Raw genomic sequence first — 26,186 nt, forward strand, 5'->3', positions numbered from 1 at the left:
GTCCTGGACTTCCTGACGGGCCACCCCCAGGTGGTGAAGGGAGGAAAAAACACCTCCACTTTGCTGATACTCAACATAGGGGCCCCACAAGGATGCGTGCTCAGCCCTCTCTTGTACTCCCTGTTCACCCGTGACTGCGTGGCCATGCACGCCTCCAACTCAATCATCAAGTTTGCAGATGACAACAGTAGTAGGCCTGATTACCAACAATGACAAGACAGCCTACAGGGAGGAGGTGAGGGCCATGGATCGTCAGGACCTCCACCAGCCGAAGCTAAGTAGTAACATTGACATTATGCCTTCTAATTGCAGTCGCTGTACTCATAATATACAGGAGAAGGATCGCCTTATGGCGAGGATAGCCGTGCTGCAAGCCCAGCTTCAGACGCAATCGTTAGGCAAGTGTAATATAAGGTTAGGAACGGATGAAACGGCGTCTGTGCCACCAATAAGTACAGATAGTAGTATGAATCTCCTCGCACAATCCCCGCAGCCGGACAATTTTCTCATGGTTTCTGGAAGGATATGCTGTAGGAATGCTCAACCGGTGTCGCTCATTCAGCCGACAGAAACTTTCAACTGGTTCTCCCCATTAAGCAACGGGTCGGAGTCAGAGGCCGAGCCTTCTCTGGTCTCTCCTCTTCCCGTTATGGGGTCTGAGACGCCAAAGCCTCCCACCATTAGCTCTGACAAATTGAAAACCCTAGTCATTGGCGACTCCATTACCTGTAGTATTAGACTTAAAACAAATCATCCAGCGATCATACACTGTTTACCAGGGGACAGGGCTACTGATGTTAAAGCTAATCTGAAAATGGTGCTGGCTAAGGCTGAAACTGGCGAGTGTAGAGAATATTGGGATATTGTTATCCACGTCGGCACCAATGATGTTAGGATGAAACAGTCATAGGTCACCAAGCACAACATAGCTTCAGCATGTAAATCAGCTAAAAAGATGTGTCCGCGTAATTGTCTCTGGCCCCCTCCCAGTTAGGGGGAGTGATGAGCTCTACAGCAGAGTCTCACAACTCAATCGCTGATTGAAAACAGTTTTCTGCCCCTCCCAAAAGATAGAATTTGTAGATAATAGGCCCTCTTTCTGGGACTCACCCACAAACAGGACCAAGCCTGGCCAGCTGAGGAGTGACGGACTCCGTCCTAGCTGGAGGGGTGCTCTCATCTTATCTACGAACATAGACAGGGCTCTAACTCCCCTAGCTTCACAATGAGATAGGGTGCAGGCCAGGCAGCAGGCTGTTAGCCAGCCTGCCAGCTTAGTGGAGTCTGCCACTAGCACAGTCAATGTAGTCAGCTCCGCTATCCTCATTGAGACCGTGTCTGTGCCTCGATCTAGGTTGAGCAAAACTATTAATGGCGGTGTTCCCCTTAGCAATCTCACTGGAATAAAGACCTCCTCCATTCCTGTCATTATTGAAAGATATTGTGATATCTCACATCTCAAAATAGGGCTGCTTAATGTTAGATCCCTCACTTCCAAGGCAGTTATAGTCAATGAACTCATCACTGATCATAATCTTGATGTGACTTGCCTGACTGAAACATGGCTTAAGCCTAATGCATTTACTGTGTTAAATGAGGCCTCTCCTCCTGGTTACACTAGTGACCATATCCCTCGCGCATATCACACAAAGGCGGAGGTGTTGCTAACATTTAGGATAGCAAATTTCAATTTACAAAGAGAAACGACTGCATTTTCGTCTTGAGCTTCTAGCCATGAAATCTATGCAGCCTACTCAATCACTTTTTATAGCTACTGTTTACAGGCCTCCTGGGCCGTATACAGCATTCCTCACTGAGTTCCCTGAAATCCTATCGGATCTTGTAGTCAGGGCAGATAATATTTACATTTTTGGTGACTAATATTCACATGGAAAAGTCCACGACTCAGTGGGTTTTGTCCAACATGTCTCCGGACCTACTCACTGCAGTAGTCATACTCTGGACCTAGTTTTGTCCCGTGGAATAAATATTGTGGATCTTAATGTTTTTCTTCATAATCCTGGACTATCGGACCACCATTTTATTACGTTTGCAATCGCAACATATAATCTGCTCAGACCCCAACCAAGGATCATCAAAAGCCGTGCTATAAATTCTCGGACAACCCAAAGGTTCCTAGATGCCCTTCCAGACTCCCTCCACCTACACAAGGACATCAGAGTTCAAAAATCAGTTAACCACCTAACTGAGGAACTCAATTTAACCTTGCGTAATACCCTAGATGCAGTCGCAGTCCTAAAAACAAAAAACATTTGTCATAAGAAACTAGCTCCCTGGTATACAGGAAATACCAGAGCCCTGAAGCAAGCTACCAGAAAATTGAAACGGAAATGGCGCTACACCAAACTGGAAGTCTTCCGACTAGCTTGGAAAGACAGTACCTTGCAGTATCGAAGAGCCCTCAATGCTGCTCGATCATCCTATTTTTCCAACTTAATTGAGGAAAATAAGAACGATCCAATATTTATTTTTGATACTGTCACAAAGCTAACTAAAAAGCAGCATTCCCCAAGACAGGATGGCTTTCACTTCAGCAGTGATAAATTCATGAATTTCTTTGACAAAAAGATCATGATCATTAGAAAGCAAATTACAGACTCCTCTTTAAATCTGCGTATTTCTCCTAAGCTCGGTTGTCCTGAGTCTGCACAACACTGCCAGGACCTAGGCTCAAGGGAAACACTCAAGTTTTTAATACTATACCTCTTGACACATTGATGAAAATAGTCATGGCCTCTAAACCTTAAAGCTGCATACTGGACCCTATTCTAACTAAACTACTTAGAGAGCTGCTTCCTGTGCTTGGACTAATAAATAGGTTTTGTTCGTGTCTTGAACGCACGAACAAAACACCGCTATTTGGATATAACTATAGCCTTCCCTGTAGCTCAGTTGGTAGAGCATGGTGTTTGCAACACCAGGGTTGTGGGTTCGATTCCCACGGGGGGCCAGCGCAGGGAAAAAAAATGTATGAAATGTATGCATTCACTACTGTAAGTCGCTCTGGATAAGAGCGTCTGCTAAATGACGTAAATGTAAAATGTAAATGTATTAGTGACATGTGTGTTAACCATTGGAAGAGTTCACTGGGGATTCCCCTTCACGTGTTGCACTCTGAGTGTCTCCTATGTCGCTGTTGTCAAGGGTAATTTAATTGGTTAGGTCTCTAACCTTCTTACTGATTGTAGCTGGACTGACTGTTGCTGGTATTGGTACTCAAGGGGACCAGTTATCCTACCGATTTATTCTGAAATATTATCTACCAGAACACATGATTGGAGCATTTTACTAGTTGTATTGTAGTTGAACCTATACATGGCAAGGAATGATTATTGTTTTTGTTTTGGAGGTGGACAAGTCCACTGGACTTCCTTTACGACCAGTGTGGTACACCTCAGTACTATCTTATATGTGTTCTAACTCCCCTATGCTCCTCACTGTTGTCATAGGGGAGTTTACAACTAGATTTGATTTATGCTCTGGCGGCCTCGTACGGTGTTGTCCGTAGTCTCGACCCCCCCACCAGCCTCGATGAGGCTCATCATGGGTCTGGGCTACTATTCCCCCCCTTTGTGTCTCGGGACCCCCCCACCAGTGGGTGGTGTTGGTGTCCGAGGCGCAAACAAAAAGGTCGGACCCTATGTACGAGTTGTCAGCGGCCGTGTTATGAGAATGGCTGTAACCTTTCAACCAAATCTCCTGGTGTTTGTGCTTCAAAACGCTCAGTGGCTGTCGAGGCATGTCAGTCACCACCGCGTCCGCGTGTGGCAACCTCTTCAGTACCTTCGAACTGAGACGAGGATATCGGTGTGTGATATCGCAAAGTGTTTCACCAGTGGGAGTCATCGGGTCAGTTGTTGGACTGACGCCATTAGTGTCATTGTAAGGGGTGACAGTCCCCAACAAAGCGGAAGGTGTATCATCAGAAGCAGAGTATACTCTGCGCATCAATGTTTTTCTTGATGAGAAGGCCGCAGTGCTTGCGGAAGTGTCCGAAGGGCAAGAGAAGTTCATCTCAACTATCGTATTGCACGACTGCAAAGAGGAGGGAAGTTGCTTATTCACAGAGACAGCTGGCTCGAAATCATGAAAAGAATGGTCAATCATGTTGGCTGATGGAATGTGTCGAGATATCGTAATATCTCCTTGGATCGGATTCTGTACCAAGAGGTTTCTAAACGTCTTTTTCCCAAGGGGTGCTTTCGACAGATACCCCTCGTGAATGACTGCGTTGCAGCTAGCATTAGGGGAAGACAGTGTGGTCAGTGGAGAAGGCACTGTGGCCTGTGACCATACCTGGTTGGTTTTCCAATCCATCAATGGGAGTAATCGATCCATCAAGTCTGCTCCAAGTAGCAGGGGTACAGCTTCGAGGCTGGTAACATACACGGGGTGAACGAGCGATACGTCCTGGAAGTGTAGTTTCAGCATGACTCTCAATGTGAGAGGCGAGGTAGTCTGAGTGACCCCTCGAAGTTTAGTGTCGCATCGTTCCACTTTTAGTAACCAACATTTAGTTGGCTTCAAAGCCCTTTTGAGATCATCGAACAATGTTTGAGAGATGAGTGATATTGTCGCACCCGAATCCATTAGCAGTCTTCCAGGACTGTTTCCAGGTATGGCCGTTTAGATTCGTGGTTAGTGGACATATTCCCCACAAAGTGGAGTGGTCGTTCGCAACGACGTGATGTGCCATTTCTGTTCAAGGTGGAAGCAGATTGACTTTTCCGATTTTGAGTGGGCTTGGCTTTAACGAAGCGGTTGACCTTTTTCTTCACAACCTTTGTATCAGAGTCTATAGACAAAGCCCGGGGGCTTGTTTCTTGATCAAGCTGGCCCTGGATAGGGTCTTGAATGAGAGCGGGAGAAATTTGAACTTTAACGTCCTTGCTATGGGTGTTAATTTCTACGGACCTGGTGTCCGGTAATTCCCCATCTAGTCCTTGTGACTTATCGTTTACCCTTTTCTCAAATTGTTCTCGCTTTAGTTCTTCCTGTAGTGGGACTTCTGGAGAACATTGGTCTACGTTTTGATCGTCCTTCAACCCTTTGTTACCCTTGTGCTCTGACACTTTTTGTGGGTTGGGTGCAGGAACGTAGCGAACAGGTCGATTGTAGCGGTAGTCATGTTGATGGCTACGTACTTTACAGTTATTTCGACCGCAGAGGTTATTGGGATCAAGGTTTCGTGGTAGAAACTGTTGTTGTGCGTCATCAGCTCCCAGATCACTGCACCTGTACATAGCCCATCTATAATTTAGCCCAAACTACTACCTCTTCCCCTACTGTATTTATTTATTTTGCTCCTTTGTACCATATTATTTATATTTTAACTTTGAACTTTCTTCAAATAACAAATCTACCATTCCAGTGTTTTACTTGCTATACTTTATTTACTTCGCCACCATGGCCTTTTTTGCCTTTACCTCCCTTATCTCACATCATTTGCTCACATTGTATATAGTCTTATTTTTTTCTACTGTATCATTGATTGTATGTTGTCTTACTCCATGTGTAACTCTGTGTTTTTGTATGTTGTCGAACTGCTTTGCTTTATCTTGGCCAGGTCGCAATTGTAAATGAGAACTTGTTCTCAACTTGCCTACCTGGTTAACCTGTTGGGGATAGGGGGCAGTATTTGCACGGCCGGATAAAAAACGTACCCGATTTAATCTGGTTACTACTCCTGCCCAGTAACTAGAATATGCATATAATTATTGGCTTTGGATAGAAAACACCCTAAAGTTTCTAAAACTGTTTGAATGGTGTCTGTGAGTATAACAGAACTCATATGGCAGCTATGAGACTTACATCTAAATGGTTGTATAAAATTAATGAATAAGGATAAACCTATTTGGAATATGTTGGGATGCTTGTAAGATGTTAATGTGAGAGAATTGTATTTTCTACATAAAGTTTTACCAAGTCACCGGCACGCCCCCAGGGACACAGACAGGACAAGGCGTCATGTGACAGCCTTTTCTACGTTAAGTATATGAACCCCCACCCAGGGTTTCTTTCTTTAGACCAGCTTACCTCGAGAAGAGAGGGCCAAGGTTTGACCATGCATTCTTCGTTCTGAACTTTAACCACACCACGTGGTTAAATAAAGGTGAAATAAATAAATAAAATAAATAAATAAAAATCTCTCAACGCTCCAATACCTGATAATGCACCCTCTAACTGGAGTGAGTGCTCCTGGTCAAACTTCAAAACCGAGTGGTCAGGGCTCTTAGCGTTGTGAACTTTTGATGCCTCAAAAGCTGTGCTTGCAAGCTCTCTGAGTTGTAAAATAGGCAAGCCAACGTGGGCGGCAGGGCCCAAGTAGGTAATGAAAGTGGGATACATGTTCGACAGAAACATTTGTTTGAATGGTAACAGCTCTTCCATTCCTGTTTCAGTGAGTAGGCCAAAGTAAGCTGAACAAAGCCTATGATAGTAAGCTTGTGGGTGTTCGTTCCGAGCTTGTTTGACGGTGTTAGCCAGTAAGCTATCGTGTTTGCGAGTCGCAGAACCACTGAATTCTAATTTCAAAGCTGTGGCAAGTTTAGCGTAGTCATTTAGCATGTGTTGCTGTTGTAGACGAATGAACCTTGTCACGTGTCTATTCGACATTCGCTTCAACAGGTAAACCCTGTCAGAACCCGTAGCGTTCGGGTAGCCATCCAACACATCCTCTATGTCAGCTAGGAATGTCTCAATATCGTTGGCTGACCTGGAACGGGGTCAAAGGTGGGGAAATTCTTGACGAGTTTGTCAAGGTATTCCTCGCCAAGCGGGCAGAGAGGGTTGACCTCATCCTGTGGAGAGATTGGGGCCGAAAGGCCAAGAGGAGAAGCCAAGCCTTGTTGTTGTTGGTCAAGAGGCGCCATATTACTCAGTGACGAAGGGCCAAGAGGAAAAGACTCAAGGACACATGAGGGAGGCAAGGTCTGAAACCTATTGTCTTTACTCCTGTGAGTACAGGGCTCCGGTTGCTTGGATGGGTAGTCGCGCTGTAGAGCGTGACCATTCTGGATTTCCTCCAGATGGTACCTAAGGGTGGTATTCTGCTGCATTGCAGAGTCCACTTGAGCACTTAGAGTTCTCATTTTGGACACGTGAGTGTCACACCTGCTCCTTTCGGTCTCAAACTTATCTGTCATGGTTTGCAGATAGAGGTCTTGAGTACGGAGCGAGAGATTCAGTGATGAGATTTCATCTGCTTGCTTAGAAATCAATATTTCCATCCTCATCACCTGAGTTCTCTCATCATTCATTTGGTCAGCGACTTCAATAAGTTCTGCTGATTTGTCATCCAACTTTGTCATTGTGTTCATTAACTGATCGTCTTTGGTCTGCAGCGCTTTGAAGAAAACCGTGTTGTTTTGAGTAACATTCAACAAAACAGCATGCATGTTGTCAAGTTGAGCGCTCCTGTTTGTAGATAACTCTTCAGATTTATCTAGTTTGGCGTGGACATCATCGTATTTAGTTTTGGCTAAATCGAGTTATTCCTGTAGCATATGATTTTGTTTCTGTAGAAAACGATTTTGTTGAAGAGCTTGTGCTTGTTCCTGTAGAAAACGATTTTGTTGAAAAGCTTGTGCTTGTTCCTGTAGAAAACGATTTTGTTGAAAAGCTTGTCTTGTTCATCATCATATGTTTTTGCAATTACATTTAATTGTTCAGTTTTCAAGCGCAGTTCCATAGCTTGCAGAATTTTTCCCTTTTCTGCATTTGTCATTAGTTTCCCGGTTCTCTCCACCTGTCCCTTTATGTCTACCATTACCTGCTCGTGCTTCAGCTGTGCACTGCGGTATTGGACAGATGCCAATCTCGGATGGCAAGACATCAGAGCTAGACTGGAGAGAACCTTTACGAGGCCTGCGCCCTGTTAGGTTGCGTCAATCGAATCTGGTATTGGAACAGAATATGACCCGGAGTCACCATATATAATTTTAACCTTTATTCTGGCGAATAGTACAGCGATAAATGGTAAATGCAATCTTCATGTACACGGGCTCACTGTAACACCACGCAGGGCAAAACAGAGAACTGATTGTTCATGCACAACATTCTTCTTTAATACTCTGACAGAGATAGTTCCCGCTCCAAGCAGGCCTATCAGAGTAGAGGCTGAGCGTGGTTTAAACTTGCTCAACCTGTTGTAGGTGCTCAGGCTGGTCCCAGCCCCTTCGCACATTCCTGTTGTCAGGCGTGGTTGTTTTACAACTTATCTTCGTTTGCATCAGAAAGTCAGCGACCACAAACATAGTTCCTGTTTTCATACTACAGTTATTTTCCACTCTAACAATTCCTTACATACCCATGCCCTGACCTCTCTGTGTGTGTCTGTGTTACAAGACTAGCTCAGCCTACACCCCAGCTGCATACCAACCTTCCAGTTAGTCAGGTTTATTATATGTTGCTCAATTTAGGTCAGCACAATGCAAACCTGTGTGTTAAACATTAAGGCCTTCTTAAACGTATGCGTCACATCAAGTTTAATAAAATATATCCCCACAGCCCAATGGTTGATTTTGGAAAGCGACGTCTGCTTTTCCACTAATAGCATAATTAGGGTTGGTTTCGCTGTTGAGGTCAGAGATCAATCCTTTTATGGGTGGAGGTTCACTAATTAGCGGGCGAGTGGGGACTACCCCCTCTGATAGCTTGCACATTATTGGAACATTTGAAAGAAAATGTTTTTCCTAATTTTCCAAAATGTGGTTTTGGAATGTTGGGAGCTGCAAAGACGATTTTAATCTATTTATAGACGTTAATGAACCATCAGTGCTGTACAGTACTGTGGAAGTGAATGAATTTGCAAAAGCAAATTGAATTAATCAATGCCAATGATTAATCCTACCTGGGTAGGCTATCTGGGTATTAAACTTGAATTACCCGAGAGGTTGCTTCATCCAGGTTAATATGCAAAGTTTAAGTTGTCTCATTTAATTGGAAGAACCTAGAAAGGTATGTTTGACAATTTAACTTATTAAATTGAATGAGATGATAATCCATACAATCTCCATTGATTGGATATCATAAGTGTAAATGGTAGCTCAAATGTTGGGAACCTTCACCACTAGCGTACACTTCTCCCTTGGGCCGAAGCCACATGGGATTCACTACCGTCAGTAATGGGTTTTACTGAATGTGCTTTGCTAAAGCAGATTTGACTGATTCATCTATTTATGATAAATCAAACCTGTATAGGCTATCTGGGAATTAACTTTCAGTTAACCTGAGAGCTTTGCTTCATCTAAGTGTGGAAAAGGTTAATCATGTCTCATTGTAGAAGCCCAATCAATTTGGATATTATTTAAAAGATCCACTTGGAAAGGTAAATCTGGCAATTTCACTTGTTAGTTAAATTGAATGAGACGTCGATATCCAGTCAATTGCGATTGGCTGGATATCTTACCGTGATCCACGTTTGGATTTCCCCATGTACTTGCGATTCTTCACCACCAGGATGCAGAATGCTGAAATTAAACGGAAGTACAAAGGTTGGGACTTCTGTCGCGCCAGGCGGAGGAATTTAAAGTGGCACAGGGAGAGGAAAATGTTCCCTCTGTTAGCTTGCACGTAATGCTAAGCTCTTCCTACTTTGTTCAGAAATATCACTTCCAAGCACCAAAATAGGGTCCTCTCACAATGGAAAGGGTGGGTTTTCTAGTGACGTCTCACCTTAACCCATTCGGCCTACTTTACTAGCGTTTATGTTGACCGGAGCGACACGGTACTTAAATACAGATACGTATACGGTCTGCCCACACTGTCTTAGTGCGGTAGGCGAATAAACTAGTTCGGCTCGGTCACCGAACAGATATCTGATCATTTTTAACCTTACTCTAGAAGTTAATATTGATTGACAGAAATAGTACAGTTTGGCCTAACGGACTAAATCTGGAATTTATCCCTCATTGCTATCGACATACTCCGACCTTTGTTCTTCCGAGGCTACTCTAAATAGCTTGTTCCAGTGGAAATACAAACACACAATTTGTATAGATAGCAGGCAGTTTGTACAATTCTGTTTGCAACATTGATATATAGAATTCCACAGCGAAGTCCAATTCTATCTTAGATTCCTCGCACGGGGGCTACAATATGTTGTGTCTTTGGCCATCATTAAACTGAAGACATGTTTATCAAATAACTCTCTGTAATTATTATTATGCGATTAACTGATTAATCGTATAACTGTAATTAACTAGGAGATCGGGGCACCAAGGAAAATATTCAGATTACAAAGTTATAATTTCCCTAATATAACTTTCAGATATTATAATATCTGATCGATTATCTTCTGATTTAATGATGTATTTTTACCTCGCGTCAGTCTCATTCCAAACGTTGTAAATTGTTGTTATCTGCATGAACCCAGTCTTCACTAAGTCATCCATACATCAATTGTCTTAAAATCATTTATTTACTAAATTAAGTAATTCACAGAAAGCATACAAAACAGTAGGTATCGTTACAAAGAAATGGTAGAGGAATGTGCCCTAGTGGGCTAAAGCGGCATGGCGGCTTGTTAAACAAAAGAGTAGTTTGGTTCTGTTGGAGAGTTTCGTCCTCTCTCTCTCTCTTGGTTAGAATGGATCTTTCAAAGCGACATTCATTAATGTCGTTATAGAATGGATGTTTCGTCGGTCTTCGCGTTCAATGATACCGAATTCCTAGCTGCAGGCTAGTAATTAATATCAAAGACTTGTTGTTATTCTGTCGGTATCAATAGTCAAAGAGTTTAACCACGTGGTGTGGTTAAAGTTCAGAACAAGGAATGCATGGTCAAACCTTGGCCCTCTCTTCTCGATGTAAGCTGGTCTAAAGAAAGAAACCCTGGGTGGGGGTTCATATACTGAACGTAGAAAAGGCTGTCACATGACGCCTTGTCCTGTCTGTGTCCCTGGGGGCTTGCCGGTGACTTGGTAAAACTTTAAGTAGAAAATACAATTCTCACATTAACATCTTACAAGCATCCCAACATATTCCAAATAGGTTTATCCTTATTCATTAATTTTGTACAACCATTTAGATGTAAGTCTCATAGCTGAGGCTATTATATAAACATTATTATGGTAATATGGCCGTATTGTCTCTCATGAGTTTCACAACATTGTACCAAACGGACCAGTTCGTAGCTGGATTCTTCACCGATCTTTTATACCTTCTCCAGAACATAAATGTCGTTCGGTTCCCCCGTCCTGTGAGGTGGAAGAATTCCTTTGTCTCTCTATGAAACCACTCTGTCTCAAAACTGTGGCCATGAGGCAGGACATTCCCTTTGGAATGAAAGTGGCCTTCTGACCACAGCAGCCTGGGTGTAGGAGACAGAGGGAGATGGTGCAGAAGGAGGGGGTCAGCTGTGCTCGCTGTACTCAGAGGGCAACGTCATGACAATATCTTATTTGTTGGAACGGTATCAGTTTGTGTCTGTAGATGGTTTGTCCTCTGACAAATCAACAGTACATTTTGGTGTTCCTCAAGGCTCCGTTTTGGGACCACTATTGTTTTCACTATATATTTTACCTCTTGGTGATGTCATTAGGTAACATAATGTTAACTTTCACTGCTATGCGGACGACACACAGCTGTACATTTCGATGAAACATGGTGAAGCCCCAAAGTTGCCCTCCGTGGAAGCCTGTGTGTCAGGCATAAGGAAGTGGATGATGGCAAATTGTCTACTTTTAAACTCGGACAAAACAGAGATGCTAGTTCTAGGTCCAAAGGAACAAAGAGATCCTCTGTTGAATCTCACAATCTTGATGGTTGTACAGTCGTCTCAAATAAAACAGTGAAGGACCTCGGCGTTACTCTTGACCCATATCAAGACTGTTTCAAGGACAGATTTTTTCCATCTATGTAACATTCGACTCATCTCTTCAGTAGGCCCTATGATTGAGTGTAGTCTGGCCCAGGCGTGTGAAGGTAAACGGAAAGGCACTGGAGCAACGAACCGCCCTTGCTGTCTCTGCCTGGCCGGTTACCCTCTCTCCACTGGGATTCTCTGCCTCAAACCGTATTACGGGGGTTAAGTCACTGGCTTACTGGTGCTCTTCCATGCCATCCCTAGGAGGGGTGCGTCACTTGAGTGGGTTGAGTCACCGACGTGATCTTCCTGTCCGGGTTGACGCCCCCCATTGGGTTCGTGCCATGGAGGAGATCTTCGTGGGCTATACTCGGCCTTGTCTCAGGATAGTAAGTTGGTGGTTGAACATATCCCTCTAGTGGTGTGGGGCCTGTGCTTTGGCAAAGTGGGTGGGGTTATATCCTGCCTGTTTGGCCCTGTCCGGGGGTATCGTCGGACAGGGCCACAGTGTCTCCCGACCCCTCCTGTCTCAGCCTCCAGTATTTATGCTGCAGTAGTTTGTGTCGGGGGGCTAGGGTCAGTCTGTTATATGTGGAGTATGTCTCCTGCCTTATTCGGTGTCCTGTGTGAATTGAAGTATGCTCTCTCTAATTCTCTCTCTCTTTTTTTCTCTCTCTCTCTCTTTCTCTCGGAGGACCTGAGCCCAAGCAAAGACCATGCCTCAGGACTACCTGGCCTGATGACTCCTTGCTGTCCCCAGTCCACCTGGTCGTGCTGCTGCTCCAGTTTCAACTGTTCTGCCTGTGGCTATGGAACACTGACCTGTTCACCAGATGTGCTACCTTGTCCCAGACCTGCTGTTTTAAACTCTCTAGAGACAGCAGGTGCGGTAGAGATACTCTGAATGATCGGCTATGAAAAGCCACCCGACATTTACTCCTGAGGTGCTGACCTGTTGCACCCTCTACAACCACTGTGATTATTATTATGTGACCGTGCTGATCATCTATGAACATTTGAACATCTTAGCCATGTTCTGTTATAATCTCCACTCGGCACAGCCAGAAGAGGACTGGCCACCCCTCATAGCCTGGTTTCTTCCTAGGTTTCGGCCTTTCTAGGGAGTTTTCCTATCCACCGTGCTTCTACACCTGCATTGCTTGCTGTTTGGGGTTTTAGGCTGGGTTTCTGTACAGCACTTTGTGACATCAGCTGATGTAAGAAGGGCTTTATAAATACATTTGATTGATTTGATTGGAGTGTGGTGCCAGGAAAATAGGAGGCTGAAGAAATTTGGCTTGGCACCTAAAACCTTCAAACTTTTACAGATGCATCCTGTCGATTTGTATCACCGCCTGGTAAGGCAACTGCACCATCCACAACCGCAGGGCTCTCCAGAGTGTCGTGCGGTCTGCCCAGCGCATCACCGGAGGTAAACTACCTGCCCTCCAGGACACCTACCTCACCTGATGTTACAGGAAGGCCAAAAAGATCATCAAGGACAATAACCACCTGAGCCACTGCCTGTTCACCCGCTATCATCCAGAAGGCGAGGTCCTTACAGGTGCATCAAAGCTGGGAACGAGAGACTAAAAAACAGCTTCTATCTCATGGCCATCAGACTGTTAAAAACTTTTAAATAGCCATCACTAGCACATAAGAGGCTGCTGCCCTATATACATAGACTTGGATTTCACTGGCCACTTTAAAAATGGAACACTAGTCACTTTAATAATGTTTACATATTTTGCATTACTCATCTCATAGTTTAAGTCGGAAGTTTACATTCACCTTAGCCAAATACATTTAAACTCAGTTTTTCCCAATTCCTGACATTTAATCCTAGTAAATATTCCCTGTCTTAGGTCAGTTAGGATCAACACTTTATTTTAAGAATGTGAAATGTCAGAATAATAGTAGAGAGAAGGATTTATTTAAGCTTTTATTTCTTTCATCACATTCCCAGTGGGTCAGAAGTTTACATATACTCAATTAGTATTTGGTATCATTGCCATTAAATTGTTTAACTTGGGTCAAACGTTTTGGGTAGCCTTTCACACGCTTCCCACAATAAGTTGGGTGAATTTTGGCCCATTCCTCCTGACAGAGCTGGTGTAACTGAGTCAGGTTTGTAGGCCTCCTTGCTCACACACGCTTTTTCAGTTCTGCCCACACATTTTCTATAGGATTGAGGTCAGGACTTTGTGATGGCCACTTTTTTGTCCTTAAGCCATTTTGCCACAACTTTGGAAGTATGCTTGGGGTCATTGTCCATTTGGAAGACCCATTTGTGACCAAGCTTTAACTTCCTGACTGACGTCTTGAGATGTTGCTTCAATATATCCACAAAATTTTCCTTCCTCATGAAGCCATCTATTTTGTGAAGTGCACCAGTCCCTCCTGCAGCAAAGCACCCCATAACATGATGCTGCCATCCCCGTGCTTCACGGTTGGGATGGTGTTCTTCGCCTTGCAAGCCTCCCCTTTTTCCTCCAAACATAATGATGGTCATTATGGCCAAACGATTCTATTTTTGTTTCATCAGACCAGAGGACATTTCTCCTAAAAGTACAATCTTTTTTATGGCGGTTTTGGACTAGTGGCTTCTTCCTTGCTGAGCAGCCTTTCAGGTCATGTCGATATACGACTCGTTTTACTGTTGATATAGATACTTTTGTACCTGTTTCCTCCAGCATCTTCACAAGGTCCTTTGCTGCTGTTCTGGGATTGATTTGCACTTTTCGCACCAAAGTACTTTCATCTCTAGGAGACAGAACGCGTCTCCTTTCTGAGTGGTATGACAGCTGCGTGTTTCCATGGTGTTTATACTTGCGTACTATTGTTTGTACAGATGAACGTGGTACCTTCCGGCGTTTGGAAATTGCTCCCAAGGATGACCCCGGCTTATTTCTGAGGTCTTGGCTGATTTTCTTTTGATTTTCCCATGATGTCAAGCAAAGAGCCACTGGGTTTGAAGGTAGGCCTTGAAATACATCCACAGGTACACCTCCAATTGACTCAAATGATCAAAAGCTTCTAAAGCCATGACATAATTTTCTGGAATTTTCCAAGCTGTTTAAAGGCACAGTCAACTTAGTGTATGTAAACTTCTGCCCCACTGGAATTGTGATACATTGAATTATAAGTGAAATAATCTGTCTGTAAACAATTGTTGGAAAAATGTCTTGTGTCATGCACAAAGTAGATGTCCTAACAGACTTGCCAAAACTATAGTTTGTTAACAAGACATTTGTAGAGTGGTTGAAAAACGAGTTTTAATTACTCCAACCTAAGTGGATGTAAACTTCCGACTTCAAATGTAGCTCTGTAGCTCGATATGGCAGAGGTTAAAACGCCATAACACATACGTTTTCTCAACAACAGGTTATGGCCAATAATGTCAAAGGCTTCGCTGAAATATAGCAGTACAGCTCCCACAATACTTATCATTAATTTATTTTAACCAATCATGAGACATTTGTGTCAGTGCAGTACATGTTGAGTGCCCTTCTCTGTAAGCATGCTGAAAGTCTGTTGTTAATTAGTTTACAAAGAAATAGCATTGTATTTGGTCAAACACCATTTTTTCCAACAGTTTGCTAAGAGCTGGAAGCAAGCTGATAGGTCTGCTGTTAGAATCAGTAAAGGCCACTTTATCACTCTTTTTTTTGTTTATGTTGTTCATAGTTTGTTTGATAGCTGCAATATTGCTACCTACATTTAATATAATATAGCATCATTCATTTCGGACTCGGGCCGGATCCGGCTGCCAGACCAGGGCCCGCAGTTTTAGATCCGGCATGCCGAAATCAGGCCAGAAGTGGGCCAGACGTTTGTGCTACCTGGGGAGTAGTTAGTATCCAGCATCAAACACTACGTCTCCATCTAATCACTAGAATTGTTTTACTTACACCAGTCAGGGTCTATAAAGCTTCTCATCACTGAGTCTGTGTCTCTGTTACACTGATAGTTATATCTGTTACACTGATGGTTGGGTCCCAAATGACACCCTATTTCCTATACAGTGCATTCAGAAAGTATTCAGACCCCTTGACTTTTTCCACATTTTGTTACGATTTAATTACTTTTTTCCCTTATCAATCTACACACAATAACCCATAATGACAAAGCGACAACAGGTTTTCAGAATGTTGTGTAAATGTATTACATATTTTTTTTTAAGTATTTCCGTAAGTATTCAGACCCTTTGCTAGGAGACTCAAAATTGAGCTCAGGTTCATCCTGTTTCCATTGGTCATCCTTGAGATGTTTCTACAACTTGATTGGAGTCCACCTGTGGTTAATTCAATTGATTGGACATGCTTTGGAAAAGCACACACCTGTCTATATAAGGTCCCACAGTTGACAGTGCATGTCAGAGCAAAAACCAAGCCGAGGTCGAAGGAATTGTCTTAAAGCTCCGAGACAGGATTGTGTCAAAGCACAGATCTGGGGAAGTGTACCAAAAGATTTCTGCAGCATTGAAAGTCGCCAAGAACACAGTGGCCTCCATCATTCTTAAATGGAAGAAGTTTGGAACCACCAAGACTCTTCCTAGAGCTTGCCACCTGGCCAAACTGAGCAATCAGGGGAGAAGGGCCTTGGTCAGGGAGGTGACCAAGAACCTGATGGTTACTCTGACAGAGCTCCCGATTTCTGCTGTGGAGATGGGAGAACCTTCCAGAAGGACAACTGCTTCTGCAGCACGCTATCAATCAGGCCTTTATGGTAGAGTGGCCCTGACGGAAGCCACTCCTTAGTAACAGGCACATGACAGCCTGCTAGGAGTTTGCCAAAAGGCACCTAAAGGACTCAGACCATGAGAAACAAGACTCTCTGGTCTGATAAAACCAAGATTGAACTCTTTGGCCTAAATCTGCAAAGACGAATGGGAGAAACTCCCCAAATACAGGTGTGACAAGCTTGTAGCGTCATACCCAAGAAGACTCAAGGCTGTAAATGCTGCCAAAGGTGCTTCAAAAAGGTATTGCGTAAAAGGTCTAAATACTTATGTTAATGTGGTATTTCCGTTTTTTACTTTTTAAACATTGGAAAAAAATTCTAAAACAGTTTTTGCTTTATCATAGGATATTGTGTGTAGATTGAGGAAACAATTTAGTCCATTCTAGAATAAGGCTGTAACTTAACAAAATGTGGAAAAAGTCTAGCGGTCTGAATACTTTCTGAATGCACTAATAAACAAATATACAAACATTTATTATTGTGGCACATATTCAGTCTATGTGCTTTTCAATAGTCTGAAGTGATGAGAAGCATTATAGACCCAAGCCTTGATCTCATCTGCTCTTATCTGAGAAAACAGGACACTGACAGGTAGAAGCAAAATGGGGGATATCTTCAGGGGACTTGCTCTCACGAGCTGTTCTTTCATGTCAGTGCAGATGAAGGAAAGGTGATGAGGAGAGAAAGCATGAAGCTACTGTAGACTATTGAGGTGCACCCTAGCAGCTCTGAGAATTAGCCTGAATTAACTAGAAAAAAAAGTATTGTTGTTCTCCTGTTTGAAGTCTTCACTGTTGCATTAAGATCATCCACTGCATTTCACACAACTGTATATATTTATTAATTCATGTATTTAGCTACTTTATTACCTATACTTAAGCAGGTAGATCATATTTTAGACCCTGCCTATGGGGAGCAGACACCAGAAAATATGTTAACATATACACTGAGTGTACAAAACAGAATTTGCACCTGGTCTTTCCATGACATAGACTAACCAGATAAATCAAATCAAATTGTATTTGTCACATGCGCCAAATACACCAGGTGTAGACCTTACAGTGAAAGGTCTGGGTAGCCATTTGATTAGATGTTCAGTAGTCTTATGGCTTGGGGGTAGAAGCTTGGACCTATACTTGGCGCTCCGGTACCTCTTGCCGTGCGGTAGCAGAGAGAACAGTCTATGACTAGGGTGGCTGGAGTTTTTGACAATTGTTAGGGCCTTCCTCTGACACCGCCTGGTACAGAGGTCCTGGATGGCAGGAAGCTTGGCCCCAGTAATGTACCGGGCCGTACGCACTACCCTCTGTGGTGCCTTGCGTTCAGAGGCCGAGCAGTTGCCATACCAGACAGTGATACAACCAGTCAGGATGCTCTCGATGGTGCAGTTGTAGAACCTTTTGAGGATCTGAGGACCCATGGCAAATATTTTCTTGGTCTCCTAAGGGGGAATAGGTTTTGTCGTGCCCTCTTCACGACTGTCTTGGTGTACTTGGACCGTGTTAGTTTGTTGGTGATGTGGACACCAAGGAACTTGAAGCTCTCAACCTGCTCCACTACAGCCCCGTTGATGAGAATGGGGGCGTGCTCGGTCCTCCTTTTCCTGTAGTCCAGGTGAAAGCTATGATCCCTTAAATTATGTCACTTGTTAAATCCACTTCAATCAGTGTAGATGAAGGAGAGGAGACAGGTGAAACAATTATTTTCAAGCCTTGAGACATGGATTGTGTATGTGTGCCATTCAGAGTGTGAATGGATGAGATAAAAGTTTTCAATGTTGTTGAACGGGGTATTTTAGTAGGTGCTAGGTGCACCAGTTTGTGTCAAGAACTATAAGACTGCTGTTTAAAAAATATGCCCAACAGTTTCCCTTGTGTATCAAGAATGGTGCACCACCCAAATGACATCCAGCCAACTTGACACATGGTTAATTAAGGTGTCGTTAATTTTTTGTACACTCAGTGTAGTTATTCAATAGAGCTGTTTCTCAAACAACATTAACTTAATTATAGGAATTTGTTGTAAGAACTGTAAAATCAATTCTGGATTAGGCTATAGGACGAAAGGCGTAACCATCAATCAAATATGAAAAGTCGGCACTTAAAGTCAGCACACATCTATTTCTTGAATTCTTACTGTAAATCACGTGATGGTGACTAAACGACTGTTTAGCTGTTGACTTTAATTTTCATCTTTGCAACTTCCTCAAAAATGGTGAGTAGCTTTTTTTGCACCGTCTGTTGAGAAGACATTAATAAGATAGGCCTACACAGCAAAAATGAACAATTGAACACACTATATACTACTATTATTATTATTATTATCGATTTTATTATCGATTTTGCCAAAACAACTCGAAATCCATTCAAGAGTTTTGACGCGCAGGAACGAGCGCACGTAAAAGGCTATAAGGATTACCTGCAAAACCAAATTTCATTTCAGAATTGGTTAAAATTATGTTCGGATCAGGGTTTAGATAAGGTAAGGGTCAGTATTATGTTTTGTTAAGTCGTTTTGCAGGTCAGAAGTGTCCTAATAGCCTCTCCCCGTGCGCAGACACGTCTATGCAAATATTAGGTGTAGTCTACAATATTTGCTCAGTCCTCTTAATTAAAAACGTAGCTATTTCAGTAAATAATTTGGCTAATTTCAAATTAATGAACCTTCTAATGAGTTTTCATAATAGCAGTATCAGTTATTGTATAAGCCAAGTGATCTATTTAATGATTATGACGTCATCTTTCTCATGACAGGACGCTAAACAACAGAAGTAAGCCTTAACATATTCACCATTAACATGAACTCTTCTTTTGATATTTCAATATATTAAATAATTGCACACTTATTTATTTAATAGAAATCTTGTTCTTTCATAACTGACAAAAAATATATATTTTAGGGCAGAAGAATTTCTATTGGCTGAAGCAAGTTTTATAAAAAATGCCTTCAGGATCATCGATGTAATGATTAAACTATGCAAAGTCAAGCCTGGCTGTAAGGTGCATGTGGATGAGGTATGGATGCATTTGAAGGTGTCATTCTCTACAATTGGATAGTTTTATCTTATTTTCCTGCATAAAACTACTTCAAGAAAATATGAATGAATGGATGATGGATGGATAGAGCCATCCAGAAATTAGGGTTATGCATCCAAAGAGACAATCATTTTATTTGTACTTCTCATAGCAAACCTGTGTTTGTCTCTAAGATTCTCCACAGCATCTTCTTCTTAGGTTTCATTCATAAACCCCAACAAACCCCCAAGGATATTCTTGGTGAACTTATGCCTAAAGTGGAGGAGACTTTCCCGAGACCATTTGTGAGTTACAAATTTGAACTGCCAAAACGGACTCCGTTCTCCTCAGTGCTGGATATGGTAAGTGTTGTGTTGATGAATGCTTTTTATTATTATACAGTATAAATTCAACAGAGAAGGGACAAACCTTCAATGACATCAATGCTATATGCAGCAACAATGTCATACTCGTTTGGACCAGACAGCATCAGATAGATGGCATACCAGTAGAGAGACAGAGGGGCGATGTTTTACTCGCTTGGATGCTTTCTTCTGTGAGATACTGTACATTCAGCGTCTTGCGAATTGACGGAAAATTCTGAAACACAGAGAGAAGTCTGGCTTCCTTTGGTATCCATGAATACACACCACGGCCCACAAGGGGCATTCCTATCCTACGATGTCTACAGTTTGTAAAAAAAAAGGTGGACAGTATATTGCGGAGAAACTTTTGTCAAGTATTCACAAAAAGATGTGTGACCTGCTCTAACATAATATATTGATCTGCTCCTATCTGTATATATTTGTGTAAATCATTGTGTGAATAGCAATAAGGTTTCTCTGCAATATACAGGCCACTCTTTTTTTCTTTTTTGGGATTCTACCTGACCTCTTTTTTGACGTCTGTTGTCCTCTACTCCCAGGTGGTCTCCTTGCATGGACCAGACAATGAGATCGACATACTGAAGACTCTGCAGAAAATCGCCATAGACATGTCAGAACCCAAAATGAAATACCAGTTCACCTCCTCAACCATCTGTGTCTCTCAAAGGAAGGAGGTTCAAGGAACAAATCGTTACTATGGAGCGTCCATGTCCTGCAATGGGAGGCAAGAAGGACAGATCATGGTTGCTGTGTCCTGTCTGCGTACCTGGAACTGCCGTGTATCCAATGCCGTGATGACATACGACCCAATCACCAAGGAGAAGAGAAATAACTTTGACCACACCTTCACACTACCAACAAATGTCAGGTGCCAGGCTTTCAATGTAAAGACTAGGAACGAGATGTCTCCTTGCAAATCATGTCATAATCTGTTTGGCCTTGAGACAACGGAAACTAATATCTGGCCCTACGGGAACTGCGCCGAGGCAGAGAGCTTGAGCAAACTGTTCAATGGAGAGACATTTGATGATGCGCAAGTAGTAAATGACGAGGTGCGAATGCAGGTGATACAGTCGGTAAGCACTGACCTGCAAAGAAAACTCAGGTCTATTAAATATGAATGGAATGGTAACTATTACATTCCACAATAGATTGTCAAAGATTATGGTGAAGCACATCCATACACACACGTACGAACACATACATACACACACAAGCACTTACACGCTTTACACACACACATATATATATACTCTTACTGCAACACACTGAGATCCAAAACATGAAACATATAATCATATCTTGGTGCAGGGCTAGCAACGTGTGATTTGTGGCTGACAGCTAGCGTTGAAACATTGCCAAAGCAGTGAACCACTCTGTGCATGTAGTATACAGTATAACTGCTAGGCTATAGCTATCAGCGCTTATTAATGACATCTGTGAGGTAGATGGTTCTTTTAGAGTACCTCATGGAGAGACTGTATAATTCACAATATGCCTGTAATTTAATTTAATATTCTAGTCTAGACTAAGCATTTAACATATATATATATATATTTTAAAGATGATTTTAATTGGGATTTTAAGCTTTACTTCTGTATACTGTAGTTATTAATGCACATTTTACTAATCTGTAACAAATTACTAATACTGTGAACGTTGATGTGAATTCATGTCTAGATTGATTTATATCTATGTGAGGAATTCATCTAATAAAGGAACTTACATTGTAATCATTGTAATGTAGCCTATGTTGTAATTTGTGTGTGAGAGAGAGAGATTTTCAGTGCTTACTGTTTTTAGTTTGCAAATGGAAGGGTGAAGAGAGTTGAAATAGCAGAACAGAAAAACAGGGTACTGAAAAGTGAAGTGCAAGTATTCATGGTATATTGTATATTGAAGTGAATATACTGTATGTGTGTGGGAAGAGAAATGTCCTAGGATTAATAAAAACATAAGGTTAACGACCTGCACGAATAAATATGAAACATGAATATGGCAAGACCAAGGGCTTTATTTTCGGCTGCCGCTGAGGTGCAAGTGTCAAACGCACTATAGTTTGCTATTTTATCAAGTAAAAAGTGGCGCACTGGCATTTTCCACCCTTTTCGCCAGGTTCGGCAATTTCCCTCCCTCAGTCTCCCCCGATTCTGTTCCTCCATCTCTGTACCTCTCCCTCTTTTCTTCTTCCCTCTCTACCCTCATACTCTCTTCCTCTCTCCCTATCAGCTCTCTACCTCTCACTTTCTCCCTCCGTAACTCCTCCCCTGTGTCAAAGAACAGTCATATTTGGGTTTCCAATCTCTCCAAAAGAATGTGGTGATCGATGGTATCAAAAGCGGCACTAAGATCTAGGAGCATGAGGACAGATGCAGAGCCTCGGTCTGACGTCATTAAAAGGTCATTTACCACCTTCACAAGTGCAGTCTCAGTGCTATGATGGGGTCTAAAACCAGACTGAAGCGTTTCGTATACATTGTTTGTCTTCAGGAAGGCAGTGAGTTGCTGCGCAACAACTTTTTCTAAAATTTTTGAGAGGAATGGAAGATTCGATATAGGCCGATAGTTTTTTATCATTTCTGGGTCAAGATTCGGCTTTTTCAAGAGAGGCTTTATTACTGCCACTTTTAGTGAGCTTGGTACACATCCGGTGGATAGAGAGCCGTTTATTATGTTCAACATAGGAGGGCCAAGCACAGGAAGCAACATTTATTCCATGGGACAAAACTAGGTCCAGAGTATGACTGTGGCAGTGAGTAGGTCCAGAGACATTGGTCTACATGGACAAGTTCTGGCCTGGTTTAGATCTTATCTGTCGGAAAGATATCAGTTTGTCTCTGTGAATGGTTCGTCCTCTGACAAATCAATTGTAAATTTCGGTGTTCCTCAAGGTTCCGTTCTAGGACCACTATTGTTTTCACTATATATTTTACCTCTTGGGGATGTCATTCGAAAACATAATGTTAAATTTCACTGCTATGCGGACGACACACAGCTGTACATTTCAATGAAACATGGTGAAGCCCCAAAATTGCCCTCGCTAGAAGCCTGTGTTTCAGACATAAGGAAGTGGATGGCTGCAAATTTTCTACTTTTAAACTCGGACAAAACAGAGATGCTTGTCCTAGGTCCCAAGAAACAAAGAGATCTTCTGTTGAATCTGACAATTAATCTGGATGGTTGTACAGTCGTCTCAAATAAAACTGTGAAGGACCTCGGCGTTACTCTGGACCCTGATCTCTCTTTTGAAGAACATATCAAGACTGCTTCAAGGACAGCTTTTTTCCATCTACGTAACATTGCAAAAATCAGAAACTTTCTGTCCAAAAATGACGCAGAAAAATTAATCCATGCTTTTGTTACTTCTAGGCTCGACTACTGCAATGCTCTACTTTCCGGCTACCCGGATAAAGCACTAAACAAACTTCAGTTAGTGCTAAATACGGCTGCTAGAATCCTGACTAGAACCAAAAAATTTGATCATATTACTCCAGTGCTAGCCTCCCTACACTGGCTTCCTGTTAAGGCAAGGGCTGATTTCAAGGTTTTACTGCTAACCTACAAAGCATTACATGGGCTTGCTCCTACCTATCTTTCCGATTTGGTCCTGCCGTACATACCTACACGTACGCTACGGTCACAAGACGCAGGCCTCCTAATTGTCCCTAGAATTTCTAAGCAAACGGCTGGAGGTAGGGCTTTCTCCTATAGAGCTCCATTTTTATGGAATAGTCTGCCTACCCATGTGAGAGACGCAGACTCAGTCTCAACCTTTAAGTCTTTACTGAAGACTTATCTCTTCAGTAGGTCCTATGATTAAGTATAGTCTGGCCCAGGAGTGTGAAGGTGAACGGAAAGGCTGGAGCAACGAACCGCCCTTGCTGTCTCTGCCTTGTCGGTTCCCCTCTTCCCACTGGGATTCTCTGCCTCTAACCCTTTTACAGGGGCTGAGTCACTGACTTACTGGTGTTCTTCCATGCCGTCCATGGGAGGGGTGCGTCACTTGAGTAGGTTGAGCCACTGACGTGGTCTTCCTGTCTGGGTTGGCGCCCCCCCCTTGGGTTGTGCCGTGGCGGAGATCTTTGTGGGCTATACTCGGCCTTGTCTTCGAACGGTAAGTTGGTGGTTGTAGATATCCCTCTAGTGGTGTGGGGGCTGTGCTTTGGCAAAGTGGGTGGGGTTATATCCTGCCTGTTTGGCCCTGTCCGGGGGTATCATCGGATGGGGCCACAGTGTCTTCTGATCCCTCCTGTCTCAGCCTCCAGTATTTATGCTGCAGTAGTTTATGTGTCGGGGGGCTAGGGTCAGTCTGTTACATCTGGAGTATTCTCTTGTCTTATCCGGTGTCCTGTGTGAATGTAAATATGCTCTCTCTAATTCTCTCTTTCTCTCTTTCTTTCTTTCTCTCGGAGGACCTGAGCCCTAGGACCATGCCTCAGGACTACCTGGCATGATGACTCCTTGCTGTCCCCAGTCCACCTGGCCATGCTGCTGCTCCAGTTTCAACTGTTCTGCCTGCGGCTACGGAACCCTGACCTGTTCACCGGACGTGCTTGTTGCACCCTCGACAATTACTATGATTATTATTATTTGACCATGCTGGTCATTTACGAACATTTTAACATCTTGATCATGTTCTGTTATAATATCCACCCGGCACAGCCAGAAGAGGACTGGCCACCCCTCATAGCCTGGTTCCTCTCTAGGTTTCTTCCTAGGTTTTTGGCCTTTCTCAGGAGTTTTTCCTAGGGAGTTTTTCCCAGCCACCGTGCTTCTTTCACATGCATTGCTTGCTGTTTGGGGTTTTAGGCTGGGTTTCTGTACAGCACTTTGAGATTTCAGCTGATGTACGAAGGGCTATATAAATACATTTGATTTGATTTTGATTTGATTTTTGATTTGATTTGATTCATAAATAATTCTAGCTTGTATAAAGAACTGAAGTTGAGAGTCTGTTAGACCATTTTTACTTTCTCTATTTGTATGTTCTCCTTTCCCTGTCTCTTGATCTTTAGGTAGAGATCACATTATGGGACTCCGGCTGATTGGAGACGCATAGTCACACACGCATACACACGGTGCTCAAACTTCGTTTCTATTCCAAAAAAAGGATTGAGACCATACCATGCCTTAGTGCTGGCAAACACAAAGCTCAATGTGTCTGTGTCAAAAAAATATATATGTGTCTGGATCTGCCTTTTTGTCATGGCATCCTGGAAAGGGAATTTCCTGTTGGAGTAGAAGGGAGAGTGCTGATTGACTGGCTTGTCTGGGGGCTCGACCAATGGAGTTCTGCGATTGGCCATTTGCCTCAGCACCCTTCCCCCTCTCCCTCTCTCTACTTTCTCCATCCCTCCCTTTCACTGTTCTATTCTCACATTCCATCTCTCCCATACAATTTTTACAGAAAAAACAATGATCTACCAAGTATACACCAGTCTTCTATCCCAGTAACAGTCAGTAGAAATAGGAACGCTTGGTGAAAACTACTGTATAGAGAATAAGAGGGAAGAAACAAAACTACACTACCCTAGTAAAAACATCCTATAGGACTAGTGATTTATAGGACGAGTGATTTTTTTTCCAATAGAATTCTATATAATTCTCACAATCCTACAGGATTTTGTGTCACCTGTATCAGAATTGGACTACTTCTTTTCCTATGTGAAATCAAAACTAATCCCATTGGAACCTCTAGTGTTTTTTTACTATTTATTTTTATTCCATTTTTTCAACAGTACAAAACATGCACATACAAACGCTCACCAACATCCACAACATTCCCCTTGCCCAGACCCACCTGCTCACATAACCCATCTCCAGCGCCCATATCACTCTCTGCCACATGGCCTCAAACTGCACCATTTTCTTTCTCTCCATCGCCCATGCACTTTCAACATTTAGATAATAAAGCATTTGACCTTTCCATTGTGGAGGGTGGAGGATTGGTTGATTTACAGTTTTTAAGTATGTTTTTCCTGCTGATTGATGAGAAGAGTATCATCCAGCCCATCAGGTATCTCACTGCACCCTCATATGCCATGTCTTGAAATATGCAGACAGACAGATTAAAAGTACATTTATTCTATAGGTTTTTGATAACTCTTGTAGGATTTTGTTAGCCCAATCAGAATCCTATTATAACTTTTTTCTTAATTGAACCCATTGAATTATAATTTGTTGTCCTTAGTTCCAGCACAATACAACAACATTAAT

The 26,186-nt window shown here is 42.7% G+C and overlaps 1 protein-coding gene across 4 annotated transcripts; it reads left to right on the plus strand.

The window, feature by feature from the left end:
* Nucleotides 1-18,700: 18,700 nt before the first annotated feature.
* Nucleotides 18,701-21,964, plus strand: LOC115175624 (uncharacterized). Of its 4 annotated transcripts, none has more exons than XM_029735012.1 (5): nt 18,701-18,784; nt 19,324-19,340; nt 19,470-19,584; nt 19,779-19,946; nt 20,510-21,964. In XM_029735012.1, exons 1-5 carry the CDS (start codon nt 18,782-18,784, stop codon nt 21,119-21,121), a joined length of 915 nt encoding a protein of 304 aa, XP_029590872.1. In that variant the 5' UTR covers nt 18,701-18,781; the 3' UTR covers nt 21,122-21,964. The 4 variants fall into 4 exon arrangements, with proteins under 4 accessions (XP_029590872.1, XP_029590873.1, XP_029590875.1 ...); XM_029735013.1 differs by having other exon boundaries at nt 18,709-18,784; nt 19,324-19,344; XM_029735014.1 differs by lacking the exon at nt 18,701-18,784 and having other exon boundaries at nt 18,807-19,344.
* Nucleotides 21,965-26,186: the final 4,222 nt, after the last annotated feature.

The sequence above is a fragment of the Salmo trutta genome, chromosome 36, assembly GCF_901001165.1.
Source record: "Salmo trutta chromosome 36, fSalTru1.1, whole genome shotgun sequence".
Taxonomy (NCBI): Eukaryota; Metazoa; Chordata; class Actinopteri; order Salmoniformes; family Salmonidae; genus Salmo; species Salmo trutta.

Excerpts from the sequence above, each read along its gene's own strand:
- LOC115175624 (XM_029735012.1), top strand. Across the intron at positions 19,585-19,778 it reads GTAAGGTGCATGTGGATGAG|ATTCTCCACAGCATCTTCTT; the intron begins GTATGGATGCAT and ends TTTGTCTCTAAG. Across the intron at positions 19,947-20,509 it reads TCTCCTCAGTGCTGGATATG|GTGGTCTCCTTGCATGGACC; the intron begins GTAAGTGTTGTG and ends CTCTACTCCCAG.